This window comes from Rhinopithecus roxellana, chromosome 8, assembly GCF_007565055.1.
Source record: "Rhinopithecus roxellana isolate Shanxi Qingling chromosome 8, ASM756505v1, whole genome shotgun sequence".
NCBI lineage: Eukaryota > Metazoa > Chordata > Mammalia > Primates > Cercopithecidae > Rhinopithecus > Rhinopithecus roxellana.
In genome coordinates this window covers 18336499-18362552 of record NC_044556.1, presented here as the reverse complement: position 1 = coordinate 18362552, position 26054 = coordinate 18336499, and the positions used below count along the sequence as shown (strand labels likewise).

Below are 26054 nucleotides of genomic sequence, written 5' to 3'. Positions count from 1 at the left end.
CCCAGAGGGTAGTGGTGGTTGGGGGTGGGGGCAAGGCTGTGCAGATGCAGAGAAGTGGCCAGATGCAGGGCCACCTGGATGTGTTGTAGGGGACTGGGTGTGGGGCAAAGGGAAGGTGTGTTCACCTGTGCCCCTGAAGGTCAGGTGCAGGTGTGTGGGAGACAGTGCAGCTGCTGCAGGACTCATCCCTGCATCCTGCACCTTGAAGGCCAGGTGTGGGGACATCCTGGGGGCTAGGATTTGGGGGGGGGGAGTGCAGCAGTGCCTGGGGAGGTGGCAGTCCTAACAGAGGTGACCAGTATCTTCCTTGATGGCCTTCAGGGGCTTTGGGCACAGGGCCTTGTCAATGAACGGTGCATTGGAAAGTCACTTATGGTGGTCCCAATGATGTCATAGTCAATCCAGATTGGGAGTCTCTCCCACGTTGGCACCCACTCCTGCAGCCTCTCTGCAACTCCTGTATTAACCTGATGTTGGGGAGGCCCCCGGGGTTCCCCAGGGTCACAGAGCAGCAAGTGACCCTCAGAGAACCCCCTAATCTCAGCAGCCCCCATTACACCTTTGTCCCAGTAGCCCGCTCTGCAGACCTGCAGACGAAGATGCCTGGGAAGTGCCCAGGGTCCCCGCGTCCAGGCTGGAACCCCATTGTCAAGCTCCTGGTGTAGGGCAGAGGGCTGCGTCTCCACTAGGTGCGCTTCCCAACGCCCTCGCGTGGGCCGTTTCCTTTTGAAGAATGAGAATGTTTCATTGAGGCTATGCCTCCTGAATGCAGGAAAGCCACGGGATGGTCCCAAGACTGTGCCAAGGCGTGCCAGGCCTCGGGTCCTTGAGGAGCAGCGAGGGCTCTGAGAACGGTGAGGTCCGAGCGGGCCGGGGCGATGGAGCGGGAGCGGTGTGGCGTGCTGGAGGGCCGGGAGGAGCGGGGGTCGCCGGCCGAGGGGACTGCCTGCTAGTGTCCCCCGTGCCCCCCGTCACGGGCACGGCGCGGTGGGGTGGGGGAGCGGGGGGCGCGTGGGGCAGGCATGGGGGCGCGACACGGCGGTACGCGGAGTCTCTCGGGGTCCAGGTCCAACGGGCCCCCAGCCAGCTCCGGCCCCCGCCTCCCCGTGCCTCGGTTTTTCTGCTGGGAAACGGGCAGGGGCGCGGGCCCGCCTTTAGGGCGCCCCGCGTCCCCGCTGGCCGCCCCCCAGCCGCGCCCCCAGCGGGGCGGAGCTTGCGCCGGTCCCGCCCCTCCGCCCTCCGCTCTCCCGCCCGCGCGCCCCCGGCCCAGCTGCGGCGCGTGACGCGGGGCGCGCGGCTCCGGCGACTACCACGGGCGGGCGCAGGCGAGGGGAACGGCGGGCAAGCGGGCGGCATGGCGGCGGCGGAGCCCGTGGCGGGGCCGACGGGGCCGGAGCCCATGCCCAGCTACGCGCAGCTAGTGCGGCGCGGCTGGGGCAGTGCGCTGGCGGCGGCGAGGGGCTGCACGGACTGCGGCTGGGGGCTGGCGCGCCGCGGCCTGGCTGAGCACGCGCACCTGGCGCCGCCCGAGCTGCTGCTGCTGGCGCTCGGCGCGCTGGGCTGGACCGCGCTGCGCTCCGCGGCCACCGCGCGCCTCTTTCGGGTCAGTGTGGCGGGGGTCCGGGACGAGGGGACCCCGTACTGGGGGAAGCCGGGACCGGGGACCTCGGGCCGCCGGCACGTTCCTTTCTTCCATTGCTGGCTGCTGCGGATGAAGGGGTCGCCGAAACGTGGGTGGGGGCCTCGGGCTGGAGAGGCCCAGGACGTTGGAGCGCCCGGACAGGGTCTCTCGGGCCGCCTCGCGCCCCCTTCAGTCAGTGCGGCGTGGGGGAACCGGGTGGATGCGGGGGTGTGGCCGGGCTGGGGTGAGTCTGGGACATAGGGGGCCTGAGACAGGTGGGATGTTTGAGACGTGAGGGACCGAGGCACGGCCCTTTCCGGTCAGTTTGGGACCAGGGGGCCCCGCGCAGTGGATAGCTCCGGCCGCCAAGCGCTCTTTCCGGCAGGGCCGAGCCAGACACTGAGAAGACCAGGACCAGGAAAGGGAGGGCTCGGCGCACCGCGGCCTGCGCCATGCGCGTCCCTGCCATGCGGGCTGCGCCCTGGCCCGGAGTGAGGTCCGCTGCCCGTTTTCTGCGGGGTCCGTGCGGCGGCGGGGCCAGCTTGGCCGCTGCAATCGGGAAGAGGCAGGAGCTGCCCGGTCGCTGCCTTGTGCGTGTCTGAGGTCAGCGCCACCCTCCGACCAGGGATGGCAAAGGCCTGGGCGATCTGGCCACTCCAGTGGTCGCTCCCTTGGAGCCCGGGGCTTCAGGGTTGGACTGTGCTGCCTCCAAGAGGCGACAGCAGAATTCCCTAGTTTCTCCTGAGACCATCACCCCTGCTGGAGAGTGACCATGGTGGTGACATTGGCGCCTGACCCCTCTCCCTTCCCTGGGGAGGGGTCGCTGTGGCAGGAGCTGGTTGGAAGGTGTCTGGGCCTTTAGCTTGGCCTGGACACCCCCGTGGACCAGCTGGTGTCACCCCGCCCGTCTGGCTGGAGGGTTCAGGGACAGTGTGCCCAGCGCCAACAAAGGGGCCTTTCTCTGCTGGCCGGGAAGAGGCTGGCCCTTGTGAGGTCGAGGATGGGCTGTTGTCTGACTGCCACTCTCCCCACTCCCTTCCCCATGTCACCCACATGGGGGAGAGACCCCAGCCACCCCCTTGCTGTGAGAGGGGGAGACAGGGCTGTCCAGGGCCCCTTCCTGGGTCTGCAATGGTCTTTATCCTGCTTGTTGCCCCTGCCTTCTTCCTCATTTCCAGCTGGGAAACCCGAGGCCCAAGAGGGCATGCGGCCCCCCACCCCCACGGGACGGGAGGATGTGGCCGCTGGTAGACTACCAGGGCGGAGCCCGGGGGCTCTCCCCAGCTTGGGTGGGGTGCTCACCCCATTTCGAGGTTCGCCCTTCCTCAAGAATGGGTGGAGGGGCTGCCGGGTGCTCCAAAGCTCATCTTCTTGGCAGCAGCCTGGTTGCCAGGGGTTACCGGAGCGGGCTCCAGCTGTCTCCATGACAACTGCTGGGTGCTCTGGGCTCCGGCCCCCTCAGGCTCTGGGAAGGGGGCGGGACTTGTCCAGGGGCGGGGCTTGGCCGGGCAGCTCTGGAGCCCCGCCCCCAGGGAGCTTGAGCCCCCCTACCCACCGCACTCCCTAACCCCTGCCTTGGAGCAAGCAGCTTCCTCTGCACTCCCAGTGCCCCCTCAGGGTCACAGCTCGCCTGTGACACCTCTTCCGCGTCCTGTCCCCTCTTTCTCCCTCCAGCCCCTCCTCCCCTTTCATCGTCCCCAAGTTCCCATGTCCCCGCCACACCTTCCCCCCAGTCTCTCCCAGCCCTCTAGTCTCTGGTCTCTCCAAATTCCCCCACTGAGGGGGCGACTTCCTCACAAGTTCTTCCTCTCCCCTCTGTCAGTCCCATGGGGCTCCCTGTGTTTCCCAAGATGCCACCATATAACCCTTCCATGTTCCCTTCATGGGTCACCCCCACCAGCCCAACTCCCTCGGGCTGACGCATCCATCCGTCTCCCTCACCATAAGCCCAAGTGTCCCCCACTTGGCCCTCAGAACCCTCCTGCTCCCCTCCTCTCCCCTCGGAGCCTCCTCCCTCACTCCCTTCCCAGCACCGCCCCAGCCGGACAGCTGGGCACTAAGTTTAGCCTTGGCAGGTGCCTGTGGGCTCTGTTTATGCTCCAGGTGGCTGTGGGCATGGGGGACGGGCCTTCCCAGTGCTGCCTGGCCTGGGGAGTCCCTGGGCCTCAGTTTCCCCACCCTGGAGGCATAGTCTCTGGCCCCCAGCACCAATGGCTGCCCGCCCGTCTTCTCCCCCATAGCCCCTGGCGAAGCGGTGCCGCCTCCAGCCCAGAGATGCCGCCAAGATGCCCGAGAGCGCTTGGAAGTTTCTCTTCTACCTGGGCAGCTGGAGCTACAGTGCCTACCTGCTGTTTGGCACCGACTACCCCTTCTTCCACGACCCACCATCTGTCTTCTACGGTAGGGGCCCTGAGGGGATGGCCGGGAGGGCTCTGCTTAAAACACAAAGACACGAGGCAGTGACAGGTGCTTGTGGTCCCAGCTACTCATGAGGCAGAAGCAGGAGGATCGCTGGAGCCCAGGAGTTGGAGGCCAACGGAAGCTATGAGCACGCCACTGCACTCCAGTGTGGGAGACAGAGTGAGACCCTGTCTCTTATCAAAAGAGAAAAAGAGGGCCGGGCGTAGTAGCTTACGCCTGTAATCCCAGCACTTTGGGAGGCCAAGGTGGGTGGATCACGAGGTCAGGAGATCGAGACCATCCTGACTAACACAGTGAAATTCCATCTCTACTAAAAATACAAAAAATTATCCGGGTGTGGTGGTGGGCGACTATAATCCCAGCTACTTTGGAGACTGAGGCAGGAGAATTGCTTGAACCCGGGACGCAGAGGTTGCAATGAGCTGAGATCTTGCCACTGCACTCCAGCCTGGGTGACAGAGCAAGACTTCATTTCCAAAAAACAAAAAAGATGATGAGAATGAGAAGTGGGCTGGGCTCACTGGCTCACACCTGTAATCCCCACACTTTGGGAGGCAGAGGTGGGAGGATTACTTGAGCACAGGAGTTCAAGAGCAGCTGGAGCAACATGGTGAGACCTCCATCTCTATAAAAAATTAGCCTGGCGTGGTGGGACACGTCTGTAGTACCAGCTACTTGGGAGGCTGAGGTGGGAAAATTGCTTGAACCCAGTAGGTGGAGGTTGCAGTGAGCTGAGATCATGCCACTGCACTCCAGCCGGGGCAACAGAGCAAGACCCTTTCTGGGGGAAAAAAAAAAAAAGATGATAAGAAGTGGCTGTGTCCAATTGATCGGAATGGATGTGGCCTGAGTTCTGGGTGGGCTGGGCAGGGAGGTGACTGCAGCGTGCTCTCTGTGACCTGTCCTGGCAGAGAATGCAGGGCAGGGTTAGCATCGCCACTGGGCAGGCTGATGGAGGAAACCCCATCTGTAATGGGGGCAGAGGGGGCTGCAGCTTCTCTGCCCTGTGAGGACCACCAGGGCTGTGGGTCAGGGACAGACGGGATAGCTGTTTCCTGCCATGTGATGGGAACAGCCTAGAGGGCTTCTGGTGGCACAGAGCCCAGAGTGTACAGTGGATGTGCCACCCATGGGGCCACTGTTCCCATGTAACACCTTGATACCCTAGAGGAGAGGTGTTAGCTGTTGCTCAGTTTTCCTTTTAGACGGATGACCCATGATTGAACTCTCTTCTTTTTTTTCTGAGACAGTCTCACTCTGCACACCAGGCTGGAGTGCAATGGCACGGTGTCGTCTCACTGCGTCCTCCACCTCCCAGGTTCAAGTGATTCTCCTACCTCAGCCTCCTGAATAGCTGGGATTACAGGCACGCAGCACCACACTTGGCTAATTTTTGCATTTTTAGTAGAGACGAGGTTTCACCATGTTGGCCAGGCTGGTCTCCAACTCCTGACCTCAGGTGATCTGCCCGCCTCGGCCTCCAAAAGTGTCGGGATTATAGGCATAAGCCACCATGCCCGGCCTCTCTTAACATTTTGGGCATGGAGTTGCCTCTAGCTGCTGCTGCTTTTTTTTTTTTTTCTTCAGACGGTCTTACTCTTTTGCTCAGGCTGGAGTACAGTGGCGCGATCACGGCTCATTGCAGCCTTGATTTCCTGGGCTCAAGCAATCCTCCCACCTCAGCCTTCTGAGTAGCTGGGACCACAGGTGTGCGCCACTACCCCCACAGAATTTTTTTGTATTTTTTGGTAGAGATGGGGTCTCACTAAGTTGGCCAGGCTGGTCTGGAACTCCTGGCCTCAAGCAGTCCTCCCACCTCAGCTTCCCAAGGTGCTGGGATTACAGGCGTGAGCCACCTCGCCCAGCCTTAGTTGCTTTTTGTAAGTGATACTCACAAGTTAGCTGATTATTTCCATGTTCATTTATTGAGCGCCTACTATATGCCAGAGCGGAGACACAGCTAGGAATGGTCAGAGAAAGCCCTGTGCCTCCATGAAGCTGGCCGTGTGGCAGGGGTGACAGACAGTGAAGTACACAGTTTATCAACATCAATAAGTGTGGATGAGAAAACTTGCGTGGAGAGAAGAGGCAGTGTGCTGTGTTGGGGAGGTAGGGAGGGGCAGTTTTTAGCAGGGATGGGGTGGCCCCACTGAAGGGGACTGAGTGAGGGCCTGGAGGTGCCTGGGGCAGGCAGGAGAGGCAGTGACTTCTGTTCAGATGAATGGAGGCCATGCCTTCCAGGCCTCGGAGGCCACTGTCAGGATTCGTTACTTACCTGTGGGCTGGGAACAGAGGAGGGATGTCACCCCGGGTTGGGCATCTACCCCAGGAGTCCAGGAGGGGGCTGACGGCAGGAGCTGGAGCCCGAAGGGACTCCCACCAGGACTGAGCTGAGGGGAGGGGATGGGAGCAAAGTGGCCAATTTTAGAAACGTTTAGAAGGCAGAGCTAATAGTATTTGCTGCCATCCTAGAGGTGGTGTGAAAGGAAGAGGGTGAGGATGATGCTAGGGTCTTGAGAGACGGGGGCTAATCGGGGAGACCAAGATTCTGGATTCAGGGATGGAGACAAGGCAGGGATTGCACTGAGTGACCCAACAGTAGGTGGGACACAAGTATGAAGAGGTGGGACAGGCCAGGTGCAGTGGTCACTCCTGGAATCCCAGCACTTTGAGAGGCCAAGGTGGGAGGATCACTTGAGCCCAGGAGTTCGAGACCAGCCTTGGGAATATAGTGAGACGCCATCTCTACGAAAAATAAAAAAATAAAATTAGCTGGATATGGTGGCACGTGCCTGTGGTCCCAGCTCCTGGGGATGCTGAGGCGGGAGGATTGCTTGAAGCTGGGAGGTCGAGGCTGCAGTGAGCCAAGATTGCACCACTACATTCCAGCCAGGGTGACAGAGTGAGGCCCTTTCTCAAAAAACAAAAGGAAAGAGAGATTTGAGACCCCTGAACTAAGCCAGGACATCCCCCCATCCTGTGGGGAGGTAAGTCTACAGGAATGGTGCGGGGCCCCTGTTGGAAAGGTGGGCAACAGATCCAGCGAGGTGGCCAGGGGCGAAAGCTCAGGCTCGGATGTTTCTGGAGAGTCAGGATGCAGAGGATCAGGGCATTTCAGAGTTTCACCCAATTTTTCTTTTTCTTTTTTTTTTTTTTTTTTGTGACAGAGTCTGGCTCTGTCGCCCAGGCTGGAGTGCAGCGGCACCATCTCGGCTCACTGCACGCTCCGTGTCCCGGGTTCACGCCATTCTCCTGCCTCAGCCTCCTGAGTGGCTGGGACTACAGGTGCCCGCCACCACACCTGGCTAGTTTTTTTTTTTTTTTTTTTTTTTAAGATGGAGTCTCGCTCTGTCGCCCAGGCTGGAGTGCAGTGGCACCATCTCAGCTCACTGCAACCTCCGCCTCCTGGGTTCAAGTGATTCTTCTGCCTCAGCCTCCCGAGTAGCTGGGACTACAGGTGTGCATCACCACGTCTGGCTAATTTTTGTATTTTTAGTAGAGACGGGGTTTCCCCATGTCGGCCAGGCTGGTCTTGAACTTCTGACCTCAAGTGATCCACCCACCTTGGCCTCCCAAAGTGCTGGGATTACAGACGTGAGCCACCTCAGTTGGCCTCCATTTTTTATTGAGGTAAAATTTATGTAACTTGAAATTAGGCATTTCAGCCAATCACAAAAAGACAAATACTATGTGATTCCACTTATATGAGGTTCCTAGAGTCATCCCACTCATAGAGACAGAAAGTGGGCTGGGGGGCTGCCAGAGGCTGGTGGAGGGGAATGGGGAGAGACTGTTTAATGGGGACAGAGTTTCTATTGGGGAAGAGGAGATTGTTATGGAGATGACTGCTGGTGATGGTTGCACAACAATGTGTACTTAACAAATGGCTTAGATGATACATTTTTGCCATATAAATCTGCCAAAAAAATTTTTTTTTTTTTTTGAGACGGAGTTTCTCTCTTGTTGCCCAGGCTGGAGTGCAATGGCACCATCTTGGCTCACTGTAACCTCCGCCTCCTGGGTTTAAGCGATTCTCCTGCCTCAGCCTCCCGAGTAGCTGGGATTACAGGCATGCGCCACCATGCCCAGCTAATTTTGTATTTTTAGTAGAGATGGGGTTTCTCCATGTTGGTCAGGCTGCTCTTGAACTCACGACCTCAGGTGATCCGCCCACCTCGGCCTCCCAAAGTGCTGGAATTACAGGTGTGAGCCACTGTGCCCGGTCCACAATTTTAAAAAAAATTAACCATTTTATTTTATGTATTTGTTTATTTTTCTTTGAAACAGAGTCTCGCTCTGTCGCCCAGGCTGGAGTACAATGGCACGATCTCAGCTCACTGCAACCTTCACCTCCTGGGTTCAAGTGATTCTCCTGCTTCAGCCTCCCGAGTAGCTGGGATTACAGGCATGCGCCACCACGCCCAGCTAATTTTTGTATATTTAGTACAGACCGGGTTTTGCCATGTTGGCCAGGCTGGTCTCCAACTCCTCTGCCTCTGCCTTCTGGCCAAAATTAACGATTTTAAAGCGAACAGTTCATCAGATTTTAGTCCATTCACAGTGTTGTTCAACCACCTCCTCTGTCTAGTTCTGGAACATTATCGTCCCCCACAAAAGGAAACCCCGTCCCCATTAGCAGTCACTCACCAGTCCTCTACCCCAGCCCCTGGCAGCCACCAATCTGCTTCCTGTCTCTGTAGCTTTGCCTGTTCCGGGCATTTCAGATCACTGGAGTCTCACACTGTGTGACCTTTTGTGTTTGGCTTCTCTTACTTGGCATCATGTTTTTGCGGTTCACCCACATTGTAGCATGGATCAGTGCTTCATTCTTTTTCATGGCTGCATAGTATTCCACTGTGTGGAGGTAACCTATCTATTCTTCATTCATCCATTGATGCACATTCGGGTTGTGTCTGCCTTTTGGCTGTGTGCTGCTGTGGACAGGGTATCTCTTTGAGTCCCTGTTTTCCATTCTCAGGCACACACCTTAGTGGACTTGCTGGGTCATAGTGACTGTTTGTGTGTACACGGCCATCAGGTCTGAGTGAGAATAGTGGACAGACAGTCACGGGGGCCAGGGATCGCTGGGAAGATGTGGGAAGGAGACAGCAGTGCCTGGACCGGGGTGGGGGTGGCATGGACCAAAGAGGGGACCCTGGATGGGGGTCCTAGTGTAACTCGGCTGCAGAAGGGGTGAGGCTGAGATGAAAGTTGTTGCAGAGGCGGTTCATGGGGGCATCTGGAGGCAGCTGGGCTGCAGGGCAGGTCACCAAGGCAGGGGCCAGGAAGCCGCAGATGGAGGCTGGAGGGTCTGTCTTGGGGGTCTGCAGAAAGGGAGTGGCCAGAGAGCAGGGAGCAACCCAGAGAGTTCCAGGTTGATATGGGCAGAGCACAGCGTGGCTTCCTGCTGTTTTTTTTTGTTGTTGTTGTTTGTTTGTTTGTTTTTTGAGACAGAGTCTAGCTGTGTTTCCCAGGCTGGAGTGCAGTGACAGCATCTCAGCTGTCGCCACCATCTCTGCCTCCCTCCAGGACTCAAGTGATCCTGCCACCTCAACCTCCCGAGTAGCTGGGACTACAGGCATGCAACGCCTCAACCGGCTAATTTTTATATATTTTTTTGCAGAGATAGCGTCTCGCCATGTTGTCCAGGCTGGTCTCGAACTCCTGGACTCAAGCAACTCTCCTGCCTTGGCCTCTCAAAGTGCTGGGATTACAGGCATGAGCCACTGTACCTGTCCAGAGCATAGCCCTTGACTTTGGTGTCTGGCAGTCCTGGGGATGTGGCTGAGGAGAGGAGGAGGGGGACATAGTGGGGTGGGCTGGGATGTCCCCCATCACCTGAGTGTGGGGGTCAGGTGCACCAGGAAGCAGGAGGAGGGGAAGGTGAGGCAGGACCTGCTTGGTGGGAGACCCTGCGCTTGGCGGCATGGTGCGCCCGGGCACGGCAAGACTCCGTGGGCAGCCGCCTCTGTCAGGGCTGGGGATTTGCAGGGAGTGGGCCTAGATCACCCACAAGGCAGGGGCCTGTTAAAGTAAAGATGGGAAGGGGGCCGGGCACGGTGGCTCCTGCCTGTAATCCCAGCATTTTGGGAGGCCGAGGCGGGCAGATCACCTGAGGTCAGGAGTTCAAGACCAGCTTGGCCAACATGGTGAAACCCTGTCTCTACAAAAAAAAAAAAAAAAAAATTAGCCAGGCATGGTAGTGGGTGCCTATCATCCCAGATACTCAAGAGGCTGAGGTGGGAGAATCACTTGAACCTGGGATATGGAGGTTGGAGTGAGCTGAGACCCACCACTGCGCTCTAGCCTGGGCTACAGAGCAAGACTCCATCTCAAAAAAAAATTTTTTAAAAGATGAAAACAGGAAGGGGCGCTGAGCTGGGCGAGGTGGTGGGTGCCTATAATCCCATCACTTTGGGAGGCCAAGGCAGGAGGATTGCTTAAGCCCAGAAGTTCGAGACCAGCCTGGGAAACATGGCAAGATTCTGTCTGTACAAAAATCACAAAACAAAGAAATTATCCAGGCCGGGCACGGTGGCTCAAGCCTGTAATCCCAGCACTTTGGGAGGCCGAGAACGGGCCGGATCACCGGTCAAGGAGATCGAGAAAAAAAAACCATCTGGCTAATATGGTGGAACCAACCCGTCTCTACTAAAATACAAAAAAAACCACCCCCCCCCGGGGCGACGAGGCGGCAGCCTGTAGTCCCAGCTACTCGAGAGGCTGAGGAGGAGAATGGCGTGGAACCCCGGGAGGCGGAGCTTGAAGTGAGCTGAGAGCCAGGCCACTATCACTCCAGCCTGGGATGCAGAGCAAGACTCCGTCTCAAAAATAAAATAAAATAAAATAAATAAATAAAATATTAAATAAAATAAAATAAATAAATAAAATAAAATAAAATAAAATAAAATAAAATAAAATAAAATAAAATAAAAAATCCCTCCAGGCTGGACGCAGTGGCTCACGCCTGTAATCCCAGCACTTTGGGAGGCCGAGGCGGGTGGATCACCTGAGGTCAGGAGTTCGAGTTCAGTCTGTCCAACATGGCGAAAGCCCGTCTCTACTAAAAATACAAAAAAATTAGCTAGGCATGGTGTCCGGTGCCTGTAATCCCAGCTGCTCTGGAGGCTGAGGCAGGAGAATCACTTGAACCTGGGAGGTGGAAGTTGCAGTGAGCTGAGATAGTGCCACTGCACTCTAGCCTGGTGACAGAGCGAGATTCTGTCTCAAAAAACAACAACAAAAAATGGCCGGGTGCAGTGGCTCACCCTGTAATCCCAGCACTTTGGGAGGCCGAGGGAGGCGAATCATGAGGTCAGGAGATCGAGATCATCCTGGCTAACACGGTGAAACCCCACCTCTAGTAAAAATACAAAAAATTAGCCAGGCTTGGTGGCATGCGCTTGTAGTCCCAGCTACTCAGGAGGCTGAGGCAGGAGAATCATTTGAATCCAGGACGTGGAGGTTGCAGGGAGCTGAGTTGAGATCGCGCCATTGCACTCCAGCCTGGATGACAGAGGGAGACTCCTCAAATAATAATAATAAGAAGAATTGGGAATGGAAAGCCAGCAGTCAGACACGCATGGCTACCCGGGTACTGGGAGGACACCTGTGGCTTGGAGGGTGTCACTGGGTCATGGTGGGGTTGTCTAGAGGCTTCTCAGGCCCCTGACTGTGAGATTTGGCTCTCCCCAGACTGGATGCCGGGCATGGCAGTGCCGCGGGACATCGCAGCTGCCTACCTGCTCCAGGGAAGCTTCTATGGCCACTCCATCTATGCCACGCTGTACATGGACACCTGGCGCAAGGACTCGGTGGTCATGCTGCTCCATCACGTGGTCACTCTCATCCTCATCGTCTCCTCCTACGCCTTCCGGTAAGGACAGGATTGGGTGGCAGGGGACCGAGGCACAGCCCACACAGTACGGAGGCTGATGATGTTGCCGCGGGGCACAGAGGCGGCCGTGGAGGGGATCACATCAGGTCGGAGTGCTCAGGGGTCCAACAAGGGCACAGGCCAGAGGGAGGAAGGCCGAGGAGGGAATGTGGGCCTGGAGATTCCTGAGGGAGATTCCGCAGGGATGGAGTGAAACAGGCCCTGAGAGCCATAGCCACCCCACCCCACTCACCCACCCAGCTCCTCAGACGCTGCCCTTGACCAACCAGGTCACATACCCAGGAGTTCCTGAGCACCTACCATGCCCAAGCAATGGGGGCATGGCTGTGAACGCAGCTGACGCACCCTGATGTTCCAGAACTAACCACGGCCATCACTGAGCCTTTCAGATGGAGTCTGTCCAAACCTCACCGTGCTGTGTGCATAAAATCCACCCTGGCTTCAAAGCCTTCGTATACAAACAAGAGTGAAAGTATCTTATCCACCCTTTTATTTCTCTCTTTTTTTTTTTTTTTTTTTTGAGACAAGGTCTCGCTCTGTCACCCAGGCTGGAGTGCAGTGGCGTGACCATAGCTCACTTTAGCCTGGACCTGCTGGGCTCAAGTGATCCTCCCACCTCAGCCTCCTGAAGTGCAGGGATTACAGGCGTGCGCCACCACGCCTGGCCTTGTTATCTTGACTCCATATTGAAATGACAATATTTTGGATCTGTTGAATTAATTAGAATCCTTTATTAAAATTAATATTACTTGTTCTTTTCCCTCTCTTGTTAAATGTGGCTGATAGAAACTTTAAAATGAAATACACTGCTCATCTACTATTTCTATGGGACTAGCTGCCCTAGCTGCGATAATGGAGTAGCCACGGCCCACAAATATAGAGCAACAAAGAGGTAGCCCTTTCAGCTTTCATTAAACTTAAGTGAAACTCCAGGAGCAGTGACTCATGCTCGCAGTCCCCCAGCTACTTAGGAGGCTGAGGCAGGAGGATCACTTGAACCCAGGAGTTTAAGTTCAATCTGGGCAACATAGGGAGACCCTGTCTCTAATAAATCAATTTTTAGGCCGGGCGTGGTGGCTCATGCCTGTAATCTCAGCATTTTGGGAGGCCGAGGCGAGCGGATTACGAGATCAGGAGATCGAGACCATCCTGGCTAATGCAGCGAAACCCCGTCTCTACTAAAAATACAAAAAACTAGCCGGGCATGGTGGCGGGCGCCTGTAGTCCCAGCTACTCGGGAGGCTGAGGCAGGAGAATGGTGTGAACCTGGTAGGCAGAGCTTGCAGTGAGCCAAGATCGTGCCACTGCACTCCAGCCTGGGCGACAGAGCAAGACTCCATCTCAGAAAGAAAGAAATAAATTTTTAAAACTACTTTATTTATTTACTTATTTTTTTGAGACAGGGTCTTGCTCTGTCACCCAGGCTGGAGTGCAGTGGCATGATATTGGCTCACTACAACCTCTGGCTCCCAGGTTCAAGCAATCTTCCCGCCTCAGCCTCCCAAGCAGCTGGGATTACAGGTGTATGCCATCACCCCCGGCTAATTATTGTATTTTTAGTAGAGACGGGGTTTCACCACATTGGCCAGGCTGGACTCAAACTCCTGACCTCAAGTGATCCACCTGCCTAGGCCTCCCAAAGTGCTGCGATTACAGGTGTGAGCCACCACGTCTGGTTAGTTTAAAAAATAATTTTTAAAAGCCCCCATTCCATTCCTCAGCTACACAAGCCACAGTTCAAGGGCTCATTGGCCACAAGTGGCCGGTGGTTCCCATGTTGGACAATACAGGTTTAGAACATTCCCATAGTTCTAGAAACTTCTATCAGACAAGGCTCTCTAGAGGGCAGAATCGGATGATAGAACCAAAAAAGGAAGGAAGGAACAGTTCATTTGAAGATGATAGGAATTATGGAGAAAAGGCCAGGTGCAGTGGCTCACGCCTGTAATCCCGGCACTTTGGGAGGCTGAGGCGGGCAGATCACCTGAGGTCAGGTGTTCGAGACTAACCTGGCCAACATGGTGAAACCCTGTCTCTGCTAAAAAATAAAAAAATTAGCTGGGCATGGTGATGGGTGCCTGTAGTCCAAGCTACTCAAGAGGCTGAGGCGGGAGAATCGCTTCAACCCGGGAGGCGGAGGTGGCAGTGAGCCAAGATCTCACCACTGCATTCCAGCCTGGGTGACAGAGCAAGGCTGTGTCTCCAAAAAAAAAATTCTGGCTGCAGATGTGTTAGGTGTAGGTGCGTTGGTCTGGGGGTGACAGGATGAGCAGAGACTGAAAGGAGTGAAGGGAGGTGCTGAACGTCAGGCACTGGCATGCTGGGTCCTGGGGACAGCACATGCAAAGGACCTGTGGCAGGAGCCCAGGAGCTTTCGGGAGACAGAGCAAGGAACAGGGACTTGGTGAGAGACACTTCCCCATGTCCAGGGTGAATCCAGTCCCCTCGGGCAGCGCATCTGTCAGGTGGAGACTCTGCAGAAGGATAGGGGATGGTCTTCGGGCTTATTAAGATCCTAATGGGGCTGGGCGCAGTGGCTCGAGCCTGTAATCCCAGCACTTTGGGAGGCCGAGGCGGGTGGATCACATGAGGTCGGGACTTCAAGACCAGCCTGACCAACATGGTGAAACCTCATCTCTACTGAAAATACAAAATTAACTAGGTGTGCTGGTGCATGCCTATAATTCCAGCTACTCGGGAGGCTGAGGCAGGAGAATTGCTTGAACCCGAGAGGCAGAGGTTGCAGTGAGCTGGGATTGCGCCATTGCACTGCAGCCTGGGTAACAAGAGTGAGACTCTGTCTCAAAAAAAAAAAAAAAAAGTTAAAAAAAAAAAAAAAATGGCTCAAGCCTGTAATCCCAGCACTTTGGGAGGCCGAGACGGGCGGATCACAAGGTCAGGAGATCCAGACCATCCTGGCGAACACAGTGAAACCCCGTCTCTACTAAAAAATACAAAAAACTAGCCGGGCGAGGTGGCGGGCGCTTGTAGTCCCAGCTACTTGGGAGGCTGAGGCAGGAGAATGGCGGGAACCCAGGATGGGAAGCTTGCAGTGAGCTGAGATCCGGCCACTGCACTCTAGCCTGGGTGACAGAGCAAGACTCCGCCTCAAAAAAAAAAAAAAAAAAAAAAAAAAAAAAAAAAAAGGATCCTAATGGGCTGGGGCAGAGGCCTTTCCTGCATCGACATCCAGACCTGGAAGTCTCACCATGGTGGTGATGTCCAAAGTGAGGGACAAGCTCATAGAGGATCTGGACACAGAGTGGCCCAGGCCTGTGAGAGTCGGGGGTCACAGAGGGTCAGAGGTCACCAAGATGAGGAGGGCCCAGCAAGGAACTTCCAAGGCCAGGCACAGTGGTTCGCGCCTGTAATCCCAGCACTTTGGGAGGCCAAGGTGGGAGGATCTCTTGAGCCCAGGAGTTTGAGACCATTCTGGGCAACATAGCGAGACCCAGTCTCTACTAAAAATTAAAAAAATTAGCCGGGTGTGGTGTTGGTCTCCTGTAGTCCCAGCTCCTCCTGGGGCTGAGGTGGGAGGATCACTTGAGCCTAGGAGTTTGAGGCTGCAGTGAGCCGGATCACACCACTCCACCCCAGCCTGGGCCACAGAGCAAGACCCTGTCTCAAAAGAAAAATAATCTTACACGGAGCCCCCTGGGCCACATGGGGACACTGAGGCAGGGAAGATGAGGGTCTGGTTGGGGGGTGCACAACTAAGTAGGGGGCAGTGAGGAAAGGGCATCCTGGGAAGGGGAGATGGGCAGGGCAGGCGAGCCAGGAAGGGTGGTTTTGGAGAGGCCCACGGGAAGCCTGAGGTATAGCCCAGGGACTCTTGCTGGGGGCCTTAGTGCAGAGTGGAGGTCCCCTGATGTGAGCCGCCCTCTCCTCTCTGCCTGCTGCTCCCCCAGGTACCACAATGTGGGCATCCTTGTGCTCTTCCTGCACGATATCAGTGACGTGCAGCTGGAGTTCACCAAGCTCAACATTTACTTCAAGTCCCGCAGTGGCTCCTACCACCGGCTGCATGCCCTGGCAGCCGACCTGGGCTGCCTCAGCTTTGGCTTCAGCTGGTGAGTGGCAGGGAGCCCTGGGCAGGGAGGGAGGTGTGGCCTGGTAAGGTGGGTGTGGTCAGAAAGGGGGCGGGACCATGCAGGGAAGGAGACAGGGCCTGGTGAGGTGGGTGTGGCATGGCAAAGGAGGGGCCTCGTGATTTGGGTGGGGCTGTGAAGGGGCGGGGCTATACAGGAAAGGAGTAGGACAATGGGGGAGCCAATTGGGCTAGGAGTGGGGCTGGGCAGAAAAAGGGATGAAGCCAGGTGAGATGGGTGGATCCAGGAACGGGAGGGGCCTGGTGAGGTGGGTTGGGCCAGGCATGGAAGGGGAGGAGCTAGACTAATACAGAGCAAGCCAGGGGTGGGGCCAAGCAGGGTTGGGGTAGGGCTAGGCAGAGAAAGAGGTAGCGCTTTGGTGTGGTGGGCAAGATGTGGCAGAGAAATGGGGGCACTGCGCAGGAAGGAGGTGGGGGCTTGGTGCGGTGGGCTGGGCCTGGCAGAGAAGGGGAGGGGCTGGGCAGGGAAGGAGGTGGGGCCTTGGTGAGGTGGGTGGGGCCTGGCAGGTAAGGGGTGGGGCGGGGCAGGGAAGGAGGTGGGGCCTTGGTGAGGTGGGCGGGGCATGGCAGGGTAGGAGAAGGACAGAGCAGGAGTGGAGACAGGTGGGCAGAGGTGGGCAAGGATAGGGAAAGGGGACAAGGATGGGTCCAGGACGGTACAGGACAGGCATTGGGTGGTCTCCCTCCACCCACGGCTTCCCGACTCCTCCCACCGCAGGTTCTGGTTCCGCCTCTACTGGTTCCCGCTCAAGGTCCTGTATGCCACCTGTCACTGCAGTCTGCGCATGGTACCTGACATCCCCTTCTACTTCTTCTTCAATGCGCTTCTGCTGCTGCTCACCCTCATGAACCTCTACTGGTTCCTGGTGAGTCATCCCCAGCCCTCCTCCACAGTGGCGGTCCCGTCCTTGTCCCCATCCCTGTCCCCTCCTCAGGCAGGTCCGGAGAGGGGCACGTTAGGTGGCAGACAACCTGTGTGGAGGGCCTGGGACAGGAGCACACGGCTGTCAGCAGGGCGGTGGCGAGGGAGGCTTCCTTCTCACCAGCACCTCCCCTCCCCTGCCCTCTCGCAGTACATCGTGGCGTTTGCAGCCAAGGTGTTGACAGGCCAGGTGCGCGAGCTGAAGGATCTGCGGGAGTACGATGTGGCCGAGGCCCAAAGCCTGAAGCCCAGCAAAGCCGAGTGAGTGTGGAGGGGCCCGCACCCCGCATTCCCTCCTTTAGTGTCGCCTGTCCGAGCATGCTCATGGGCAGGCCCCTAAGACCCAGCAGCAGATGAGGCCGACGCGGATGCTGCCCCCCAAGCCTACTCCAAAACAGAGACTGCAATAAAGACGTGGACAATGTGGCCACTACCCTGAAAGACAGGACAGTGAGGAAGGGGAGGGAGAGGCTGGGGAGGGGCAGGCAGGGCAACAGGCAGGGTCTCGGCAGTGGGGACACTGAGGGCCAGGCCTAGTGGCTGGTGTGGCCGCAGTGGACGAGCTGGGGCCCTGTGAGTGGTGAGGAGTAGCTGTTGACCAGGCTGGATGACAACCTCCGACCCATGTCCCCACTGGAGCCGGTGGCAGTGGGGCTGGGGAGGAAGGAATGCCCAGGGCCGCAGAGAGAGCCCAGGCTCCATCTGGGCTGAGATGTCCTGGCCTCCGAGTCTGGCAGGGGAGCCCACTGCCCAGCCAAACAGGAGCTGGGGCTGGGAGCTTGGACTCAGTCCAACCCAGGAAGGAGTCCTGGGGAAGGAGACAGCCCCAGGCCTGGGGCCGGCAGGTGGGCGCCTGGGCCAGGGATGAACGGAGGCCGAATTGGGTGACAAGCAGGTGTGCAGTGTCTCATAGGCAATGTGAGGAGTGTTTGAGCAGGGGCCAGGACAGGAGGTTGTGGAAGGCTCTGGAAGGTGCCGACCAGCCAGGCCCTGATTTGGCCAGTGGGGGCCATCAGTGACCTGGGAACGATGGTTTCAGGGAAGCAGTGGCTCAGAGCTCCGTGACGTTTTTTGCAATGGGAGGTGCGAGATGCAGACATTTAACACATCCGGGGCTGTAGCCAGGCAGAGGACCCTCAGACCCCCCACCCTGTTTGGAAGGGAGAACCCACCAGATTCGCCTTGGGTGTAGATGAAACAGAAATAAAAGAATCAAAGATGACTCAAGACTTCAAGACTTTTGGCTCGAGCTGGTGTTGACTGAGTGGGACTGGGGCAGGGTCACATGGGTTTTGGCAGATGCGGACATTAAGAGCCTCCTTTTGAGGGTGTTAGATTTACTGTCCTTTGAGCATGAGTTGAGAATTCTTTTTTTTTTTTTTTGAGATAGGGTCTCACTCTGTCGTCCAGGCTGGAGTGTGCAGTGGCACGATCTCGGCTTGCTGCAACCATAGCCTCCCCGACCCAAGAAGTGATCCTCCTGCCTCAGCCCCCCAAGTAGCTGGGACCACAGGCACGCACCACCACGCTGTGCTAAGTTTTGTATTTTTTTTTTTTTTTTTTTTTTTTTTTTTTTGAGATGGAGTCTCGCTCTGTCACCCAAGCTGGAGTGTACTGGCCAGATCTCAGCTCACTGCAAGCTCCGCCTCCCGGGTTCACGCCATTCTCCTGCCTCAGCCTCCCGAGTAGCTGGGACTACAGGCGTCCGCCACCTCGCCCGGCTATTTTTTTGTATTTTGTAGTAGAGACGGGGTTTCACCGTGTTAGCCAGGATGGTCTCGATCTCCTGACCTTGTGATCCACCCGTCTCGGCCTCCCAAAGTGCTGGGATTACAGGCTTGAGCCACCGCGCCCGGCCTAAGTTTTGTATTTTTTATGGGGTTTTGCCATGTGGCTCAGGCTGGTTTCAAACACCTGGGCTCCAGCGCATCCACATGCCTTAGCTTCCCAAAGCTGCTGTGATTACAGGCATGAGCCACTGCAGCCGGCCTGAGTCAGGAATTTTCCAGAGATCAGGTAGGTCTCCCCAAGGAGTCTTCCAAAGGTGGCAATGGCTGACCTCAAGTGATCCACCTGCCTCAGCCTCCTAAAGTGTTGGGATTACAGGCGTGAGCCACCGCACCCAGCCTGTTTCTTTCTTTTTCTTTTCTTTCTTTTTTTTTTTTTTTTTTTGTTTAGAGACAGGGTTCCACTCTGTCGCCCAGGCTCCCAGGCTGGAGTGCACTGGCTCATAGTTCACTGCAGCCTTAACCTCCTGGGCTCAAGTGATCCTCCCGCCTCAGCCTCCCAAGTAGCTGGAACCACAAGCACCCACCATCACATCCAGCTAATTTTAAAATTTTTTGTAGAGATGGGATCTCACTATGTTACCCAGTCTGGTCTCAAACTCCTGGCCTCAAGCGATCCTCCCGCCTCAGCCTCCCGAAGTGCTGGCATTACAGGCATGAGCCACTTTGCCTGGTTCCGAAAATTCAATTGGGATCAGAACTCCAGAAAACCAAGACTGAGAACCACTTTTAGATAACTCGGGAGGCATGAAGCAAATCAGAGAGCAATTAATTGGCTTGATCTCTTCCTCAGCCCATCTCACCCCATTGCTGCTTCTTGAGCAGCCTCACCTCCAGGATCCCCTCATCTGTACTCCCTCCTCTGAATCCCCTGTCCTCCTCATGGCCCTCATGGGACCCCTGGTGATGTGGGTAGCCAGTACCCTTCTCTCCTACACTGACACCCGTAGCTTCCTGTGGTCACTCCCATGTCCTTGTCACGACCCAGCCCTTCTGTCCAAAGCCCCCATTGCCCTCTCAGGGGCTGCCAGGACCAGCCATCCATTGAGAAACTCTCACCTCTCTCTGACTCTGGTGACTTGCACCAAAGCTTTGTAAATCCCATTTTCACCTCTGCTGCACCGGCCACCGCCCCTGCAGTGTCTAAAAAACTGGGCTGGGCATGGCAGCTCACACCTGTAATCCCAGCACTTTGGGAGGCTGAGGCTGGAGGATGGCTTGAACCCAGGAGGTTGAGGCTGCAGTGAGCCACAACTGCACCACTGCACCCCAGCTGCAGGTAACAGAGCAAGACCCTGTCTCAAAAAATAAAAAGAGAAAACTGAACTTCAGCCCCAGTGTCTGGCCCATGTAGGGGCATCTTCCCTCCTTTTTTTTTTTTTTTTTGGAGACAGAGTCTCGCTCAGTCGCCCAGGTTGGAGTGCAGTGGCGTGATCCCTGCTCACTGCAAGCTCCGCCTCCCGGGTTCACGCCATTCTCCTGCCTCAGCCTCCCAAGTAGCTGGGACTACAAGCGCTCGCCACCACGCCCGGCTAATTTTTTTGCATTTTTAGTAGAGACGGGGTTTCACCGTGTTAGCCAGGATGGTCTCGATCTCCTGACCTTGTGATCTGCCCGTCTCAGCCTCCCAAAGTGCTGGGATTACAGGCTTGAGCCACCGCGCCCGGCTGCATCTTCCCTCCTGAGGGTTCCTGGGCACCAGCTGTCCCCATCATCGTCATCATCTCCTGCACTGATAATCTGGCCAACATGGCCCCAAGAAAGCAGGAGTGGCCGGGTGAGGGCGTCCACCTGCTGCTACAGTGAATGACAGTCCCCCTCTCTCTGAGGCTAGGGATGTCCACCTAGCTTGCCTATTCAAGGACATTTCAACCCAGGAGATAATGCACTCTCTCTCTGCTCTTCTCCACCACTGGCCTCATCAGCCTGTTCCCCTCCCTTGTAGCAGAATTCCTAGATCCTCCTGGGTGCTCCTCAAACCCAGCTGTACCCAGTCTTCCTCCCCCCATCCCCAAAACCACTCCTATCCAGCTCCCCTGTGGCTCTCTTGGTGCTGACCCCAAAGAGTCCCCTCCCCTTCTTCTTCTTCTTTTTTTTTTTTTTTTTTTTTGAGACAGTCTTGCTCTGTCACCCAGGCTGGAGTACAGTGGTGAGATCTTGACTCACTGCACTGTTTTTGTAGAGATGGGATCTCACTGTGTTGCCCAGGCTGATCTCGAACTCCTAGGGTCAGGTGATCCACCTGGCTCGGCCTCCCAGAGTGCTGGGATCACAGGTGTGAGCCACTGTGCCTGGCCCTTGAAGCCCTTTCTTTGCCCTGCACTTATGCTCTGTCTCTCTGGCCTCCTGACTGTCCTCCTCTTCTGGGGCCCTTTCTCTGCCCACACTTCATCCACACCGACTCCCACATTTCTCTCCTACCCACAGAGCTCCCCTGAGTGCCATTCTGCAGCTCCCGTGTTTGACATTTCCAGCATCTTCTAAAATATCCCAAATCAGCCCCCAGTTTCACCCCAGACTCCCTCTCTGGAACACTAGCATATCAGTGTTGACAGCAATTTGGGGCAAAACACTTGCAAGACCTCAGGGGGCCCCTCTCCTGTCTCCCTCTCCTCATCTACAAAGAAACATCTAGAAAGTGCCTGTATCATCCTTCTCTCTCTGTAACCTCCCTCTGACTCTCTTTTCCCCACAGTGGTGGATAGAAACTGAAAGGTGTCAATCAAAGTAAGGCCATCTCGGCCGGGCATGGTGGCTCACGCCCGTAAGTCTCGGCACTTTCAGAGGCTGAGGCAGACGAATCACCTGAGGTCAGGAGTTTGAGACCAGCCTGGCCAACATGGTGAAATCCCGTCTCTCCTAAAAATTCAAAAATTGGCCAGGTGTGGTGCTCACGCCTGTAATCCCAGGCACTTTGGGAGGCCGAGGTGGGTGGATCACCTGAGGTCAGGAGTTCTAGAGCAGCCTGGCCAACATGGTAAAACCCCATCTCTACTAAAAATACAAAAATTAGCCAGGCGTGGTGGCAGGCGCCTGTAATCCCAGCTACTCGGGGGGCTGAGGCAGGAGAATCGCTTGAACCCAGGAGTCAAAGGTTGCAGTGAGCCGAGGTTGCGCCATCGCACTCCAGCCTGGGGGACAAGAGCGAGACTTTGTCTCAAAAAAAAAAAAAATTACCCCGGGCATGGTGGTGAATGCCTGTAGTCCCAGCTACTTGGAAGGCTGAGGCAGGAGAATTGCATGAACCTGGGAGGCGGAGGTTGCAGTGAGCTGAGATTGCACCACTACACTCCAGCCTGGGCGACAGAGCAAGACTCCGTCTCAAAAAAAAAAAAAAAAAAAACAAGAAAAAGAAAAGCTATCTCCCCCAAGGTGGGTACACCCCCACCCACACCCCAAAAGGCAAATACTGACAGCTGTTTCTGAGTGGGTAAAGAACACTTTGAAGCTTGTGCAGAAAAAACAAACAAGAATCAGCAGGAAAGCTCTGATAAAAAGGCCCAGGGCGGGGGCACCCATCACCGAGGATGCTAAACTTTACCATTAGAGGAATCTATACTCTCTGTGGGAACTGAGTGGAGAAACTGACCTAAGACCTTAAAACCTTTGGCAAATACTAAAGACCATCCTGGAGAGCAGGAACAGAAAGCGTGGGGGCCCTCTGGAAAACACAGTGAGGGCGTGTCTTTGTTTCCTGTAAGCCTCAGAGCAAACCCCCACCTTGTACCAAAGGTGTCGATGCAGAAATGGAATCCCTGGAGTCATCCCAGAGCCAAAAGGGGAGAGTGTGTCATGGAGGTTTGTTTATGGGAAGAATCGAGAAGCCACAAGGGTGAATGAAGAAGCACCACTCACGGTCTCAAGCATCGCAGACAAAGTCAGAAGACAAGTGACAGATGGGAGGTCCAAGCAGGGCTTATCTCCTCTCAGATAAAGACCAACAGCCATCGATAGGGACAGCCAGTTGGCTGTGGAATGCATGCAGAGAAGCTGAGCTTCAGCCTAAGAGAAGAGCAAATGAAAGTGACAAAAGCCCTTTGGGAGGTGGAGGTGGGCTGACTGCTTGAGCCCAGGAGTTTGAGACCAGCCCGGGCAACATAGCAACCTCACCACTACAACATAGCGACGTCATCTCAACAAACAATAAAAATGTTACCTGGGGCCAGGCACTGTGGCTCACGCCTGTAATCCCAGCACTTTGGGAGGCCAAGGTGGGCAGATCACCTGAGGTCAGGAATTCAAGACCAGCCTGGGTGATACAGTGAAATCCTCTCTACTAAAAATAAAAAATTAGCAGGCACCACCACACTACTCGGGAGGCTGAGGCAGGAGACTCACTTTAACCCAGTAGGCAGAGGTTCCAGTGAGCTGAGATTGTGCCACCACATTCCAGCCTGGGCAACAGAGCAAGATTACGTCTCAAAAAAAAAAAAAAAAAAAAAGCTGGGAGTGGTGGCCCTGTAAGCTACTCTGGAGGCTGAGGTGGGAGGATCCATTGAGCCTTGGAGGTTGAAGCTACAGCCAGCTATGATAGTGCCACAGCTCTAGCCCGGACCACAGAGTAAGACCCTGTCTAAAAAAAAAAAAAAAAAAAAAAAAAAAGAGGGAACTAGGCGGACAGCAGGTGCCAGCCAGGGCCACTGGAGCCAAGGACGAGTCTTCGTGGGGTGGGTGGCAGAGGAGAGGAGGATCGTGCAGGGTCCCACTGCGGAGGCAGTGGAGTGGTCAGGCCCAGGCTGGCGCGTGGCTTTTGCCCTGGAGAGGCAGGGAGGAGGGGAAGAGGAAGGTTTAATTGGGGAGAGGGAAGCGAGGAGGAAGTGCCAGGGTGACAGGAGGGACATACATGCCTACGGGGCAGGGTGAAGGCGAGGAAGCCACAAGGCGAGGCCCGGGCCTGGCCGGGTAAGAGGAGCTGGGGGGTGTGAAATGGCCAGGGAAGAAGCAGGAAAGAGGGCCAGGCGGCCGCGTGGGGCTCCCAGGCTAACCTACGCTGGTTTTGGCCCCCAGGAAGCCACTGAGGAACGGCCTGGTGAAGGACAAGCGCTTCTGAATCCCTCGGCCCCGCCCCCGTGGACCCGGCCCCATCCCGAATACCCCGGCCACGCCCCCCGTCCTTGGCGCTCCTCCACCCCCTCCAACTCCACGCCTCTAGGGCCGTGGCCACCTCCCCTGGGACCCCCGCTCCCTCATCCTACCTCCATTCCCCGGCCACGCCCCCCAGGACCCCTGCCCCTCAGGGAACAGCGACCCCGCCCTCAGCCCACTGGTCCCGGGCCGCGGCGGACCCTGTGCACTCTCTGGCTGTCACCTGGGAGGAAGATGCTACCGCCGCGGCAAGGTCCCGGCGGCCAACACCTCCTCCTCCTCCTGGTTCTCCTGCTGCCCTCTCTACCCCCGACCCGCGCCCCCGTCCCCCCAGGCCCAGCCGCCGCCCTGCTCCAGGCTCTCGGGCTGCGCGATGCGCCCCACGGCGCCCCCAGGCTCCGGCCAGTTCCCCCCGTCATGTGGCGCCTGTTTCGACGCCGGGACCCCCAGGAGACCAGGTCTGGCTCGCGGCGGATGTCCCCAGCGGTCACCCTGCAACCGTGCCACGTGGAGGAGCTGGGGGTCGCCGGAAACATCGTGCGCCACATCCCGGACCGCGGTAAGTGGGGCTTTCGCTGGGGGCACTGGTCCTGGAGGCCAGACCTCGCGGGGCGAGCCTCGAGAGTGGCCTGGGGATGCCCGAGCGACTCCGAAGGTCCCCAGCCGCCCTGTCCAGGCTGCTAGCAACTTCGGCCACCGCACCCTACCTTTTCTTCATCCTCTGCACGCCGGGGACACGTCAGGGGGTTCCCAAGACCAGTTCCCCTGCTTGATGCTGAAGCCCTGCCCCCACCCCATCCCCACCCCCGCTGCTTGACACTATTTAATGCCTTCCTGCAGATGCCACCCCCACACCCTAGCATAGCTTCCCCAGGGGCCCAGGCTCTGGCTCATGTCTCCCACTTCGGCCACCCCTCCCTCCTATGTCCCCCACCGAGGGCAGCCCACCACCCCCCGCACCCCGCAGGGCGCCTTCCTTGGGACTCATGCCCTGCCCCCACTCCATCAGCCCACCCTACCGCTTCACACCCTTCCTACAGACAGTGCGTCCCAAGCCCCAGCGTTCACCTTCCTCCCTGTCCCTAACCGAGACCCGATGGGCAGGCCGGGGACGCAGCGCGAGCCAAGTCCTGTCCCTACCTCCCCAGGTGCGCCCACCCGGGCCTCGGAGCCTGCCTCGGCTGTGGGGCATTGCCCTGAGTGGACAGTCGTCTTCGATCTGTCGGCTGTGGATCCCGCTGAGCGCCCGAGCCGGGCCCGCCTGGAGATGCGTTTCGCGGCAGCGGCGGCCCCCGAGGGCGGCTGGGAGCTGAGCGTGTCGCAGGCGGGCCAGGGGGTGGGCGCGGGCTCCGGGCCGGTACTGCTCCGCCAGTTGGTGCCCGCCCTGGGGCCACCAGTGCGCGCGGAGCTGCTGGGCACCGCTTGGGCTCGCAACGCCTCATGGCCGCGCAGCCTCCGCCTGGCGCTGGCGCTGCGCCCCCGGGCCCCTGCCGCCTGTGCGCGCCTGGCCGAGGCCTCGCTGCTACTGGTGACCCTCGACCCGCGCCTGTGCCACCCCCTGGCTCGGCCGCGGCGCGACGCCGAACCCGTGTTGGGCGGCGGCCCCGGGGGCGCTTGTCGCGCGCGGCGGCTGTACGTGAGCTTCCGCGAGGTGGGCTGGCACCGCTGGGTCATCGCGCCGCGTGGCTTCCTGGCCAACTACTGCCAGGGCCAGTGCGCGCTCCCCGTCACGCTGTCGGGGTCCGGGGGGCCGCCCGCGCTCAACCACGCTGTGCTGCGCGCGCTCATGCACGCGGCCGCCCCGGGAGCCGCCGACCTGCCTTGCTGCGTGCCCGCGCGCCTGTCACCCATCTCCGTGCTCTTCTTTGACAACAGTGACAACGTGGTGCTGCGGCAGTATGAGGACATGGTGGTGGACGAGTGCAGCTGCCGCTAACGCGGGGCGGGCGAGGACGCGGGCCCAACAATAAACGTCGCGTGGTCTGCTCTGCTGGTCTCCTTCGACTCCTTTGGGGTTGGGGAGGGCGCCCCTCCGTCTTGGTGATCGGAGAGGCCTTTCCACTTCCAGGTCACTTACCCGAGGCCTAACCCGCCACTCCCTGGAGCCGTCCCGACAGGCCCAGGTGCTGCCCACGGGAGGGGCCCAGGGGCAGGGGTCGCTCTTCTTCAGTCCTGCAAGGCAGACCTGCCCTTTCTGGGCTTTGCCTGTCTCC

At 57.4% G+C, this 26054-nt stretch overlaps 2 protein-coding genes across 2 annotated transcripts; both read left to right on the top strand.

Annotated features, from left to right (window-relative positions):
• Positions 1-1268: 1268 nt before the first annotated feature.
• On the top strand, positions 1269-25895 carry GDF1 (growth differentiation factor 1). Its single transcript, XM_030936057.1, has 8 exons — positions 1269-1603; positions 3862-4021; positions 11738-11918; positions 15848-16009; positions 16766-16913; positions 17121-17230; positions 23764-24400; positions 24990-25895. Exons 7-8 carry the CDS (start codon positions 24076-24078, stop codon positions 25775-25777), a joined length of 1113 nt encoding a protein of 370 aa, XP_030791917.1. The 5' UTR covers positions 1269-1603; positions 3862-4021; positions 11738-11918; positions 15848-16009; positions 16766-16913; positions 17121-17230; positions 23764-24075; the 3' UTR covers positions 25778-25895.
• On the top strand, positions 1338-23900 carry CERS1 (ceramide synthase 1). Its single transcript, XM_030936059.1, has 7 exons — positions 1338-1603; positions 3862-4021; positions 11738-11918; positions 15848-16009; positions 16766-16913; positions 17121-17230; positions 23764-23900. The coding sequence occupies exons 1-7, from the start codon at positions 1355-1357 to the stop codon at positions 23804-23806; spliced, it is 1053 nt and encodes a 350-aa protein (XP_030791919.1). The 5' UTR covers positions 1338-1354; the 3' UTR covers positions 23807-23900.
• Positions 25896-26054: the final 159 nt, after the last annotated feature.

Coding starts and splice junctions, on each gene's coding strand:
- CERS1 (XM_030936059.1), top strand. CDS start 1,355: ATGGCGGCGGCGGAGCCCGTGGCGGGGCCGACGGGGCCGGAGCCCATG. Junction 1,604..3,861: donor CCACCGCGCGCCTCTTTCGG/GTCAGTGTGGCG, acceptor TCTCCCCCATAG/CCCCTGGCGAAGCGGTGCCG. Junction 17,231..23,763: donor CTGAAGCCCAGCAAAGCCGA/GTGAGTGTGGAG, acceptor TTTGGCCCCCAG/GAAGCCACTGAGGAACGGCC.
- GDF1 (XM_030936057.1), top strand. CDS start 24,076: ATGCTACCGCCGCGGCAAGGTCCCGGCGGCCAACACCTCCTCCTCCTC. Junction 24,401..24,989: donor GCGCCACATCCCGGACCGCG/GTAAGTGGGGCT, acceptor CTACCTCCCCAG/GTGCGCCCACCCGGGCCTCG.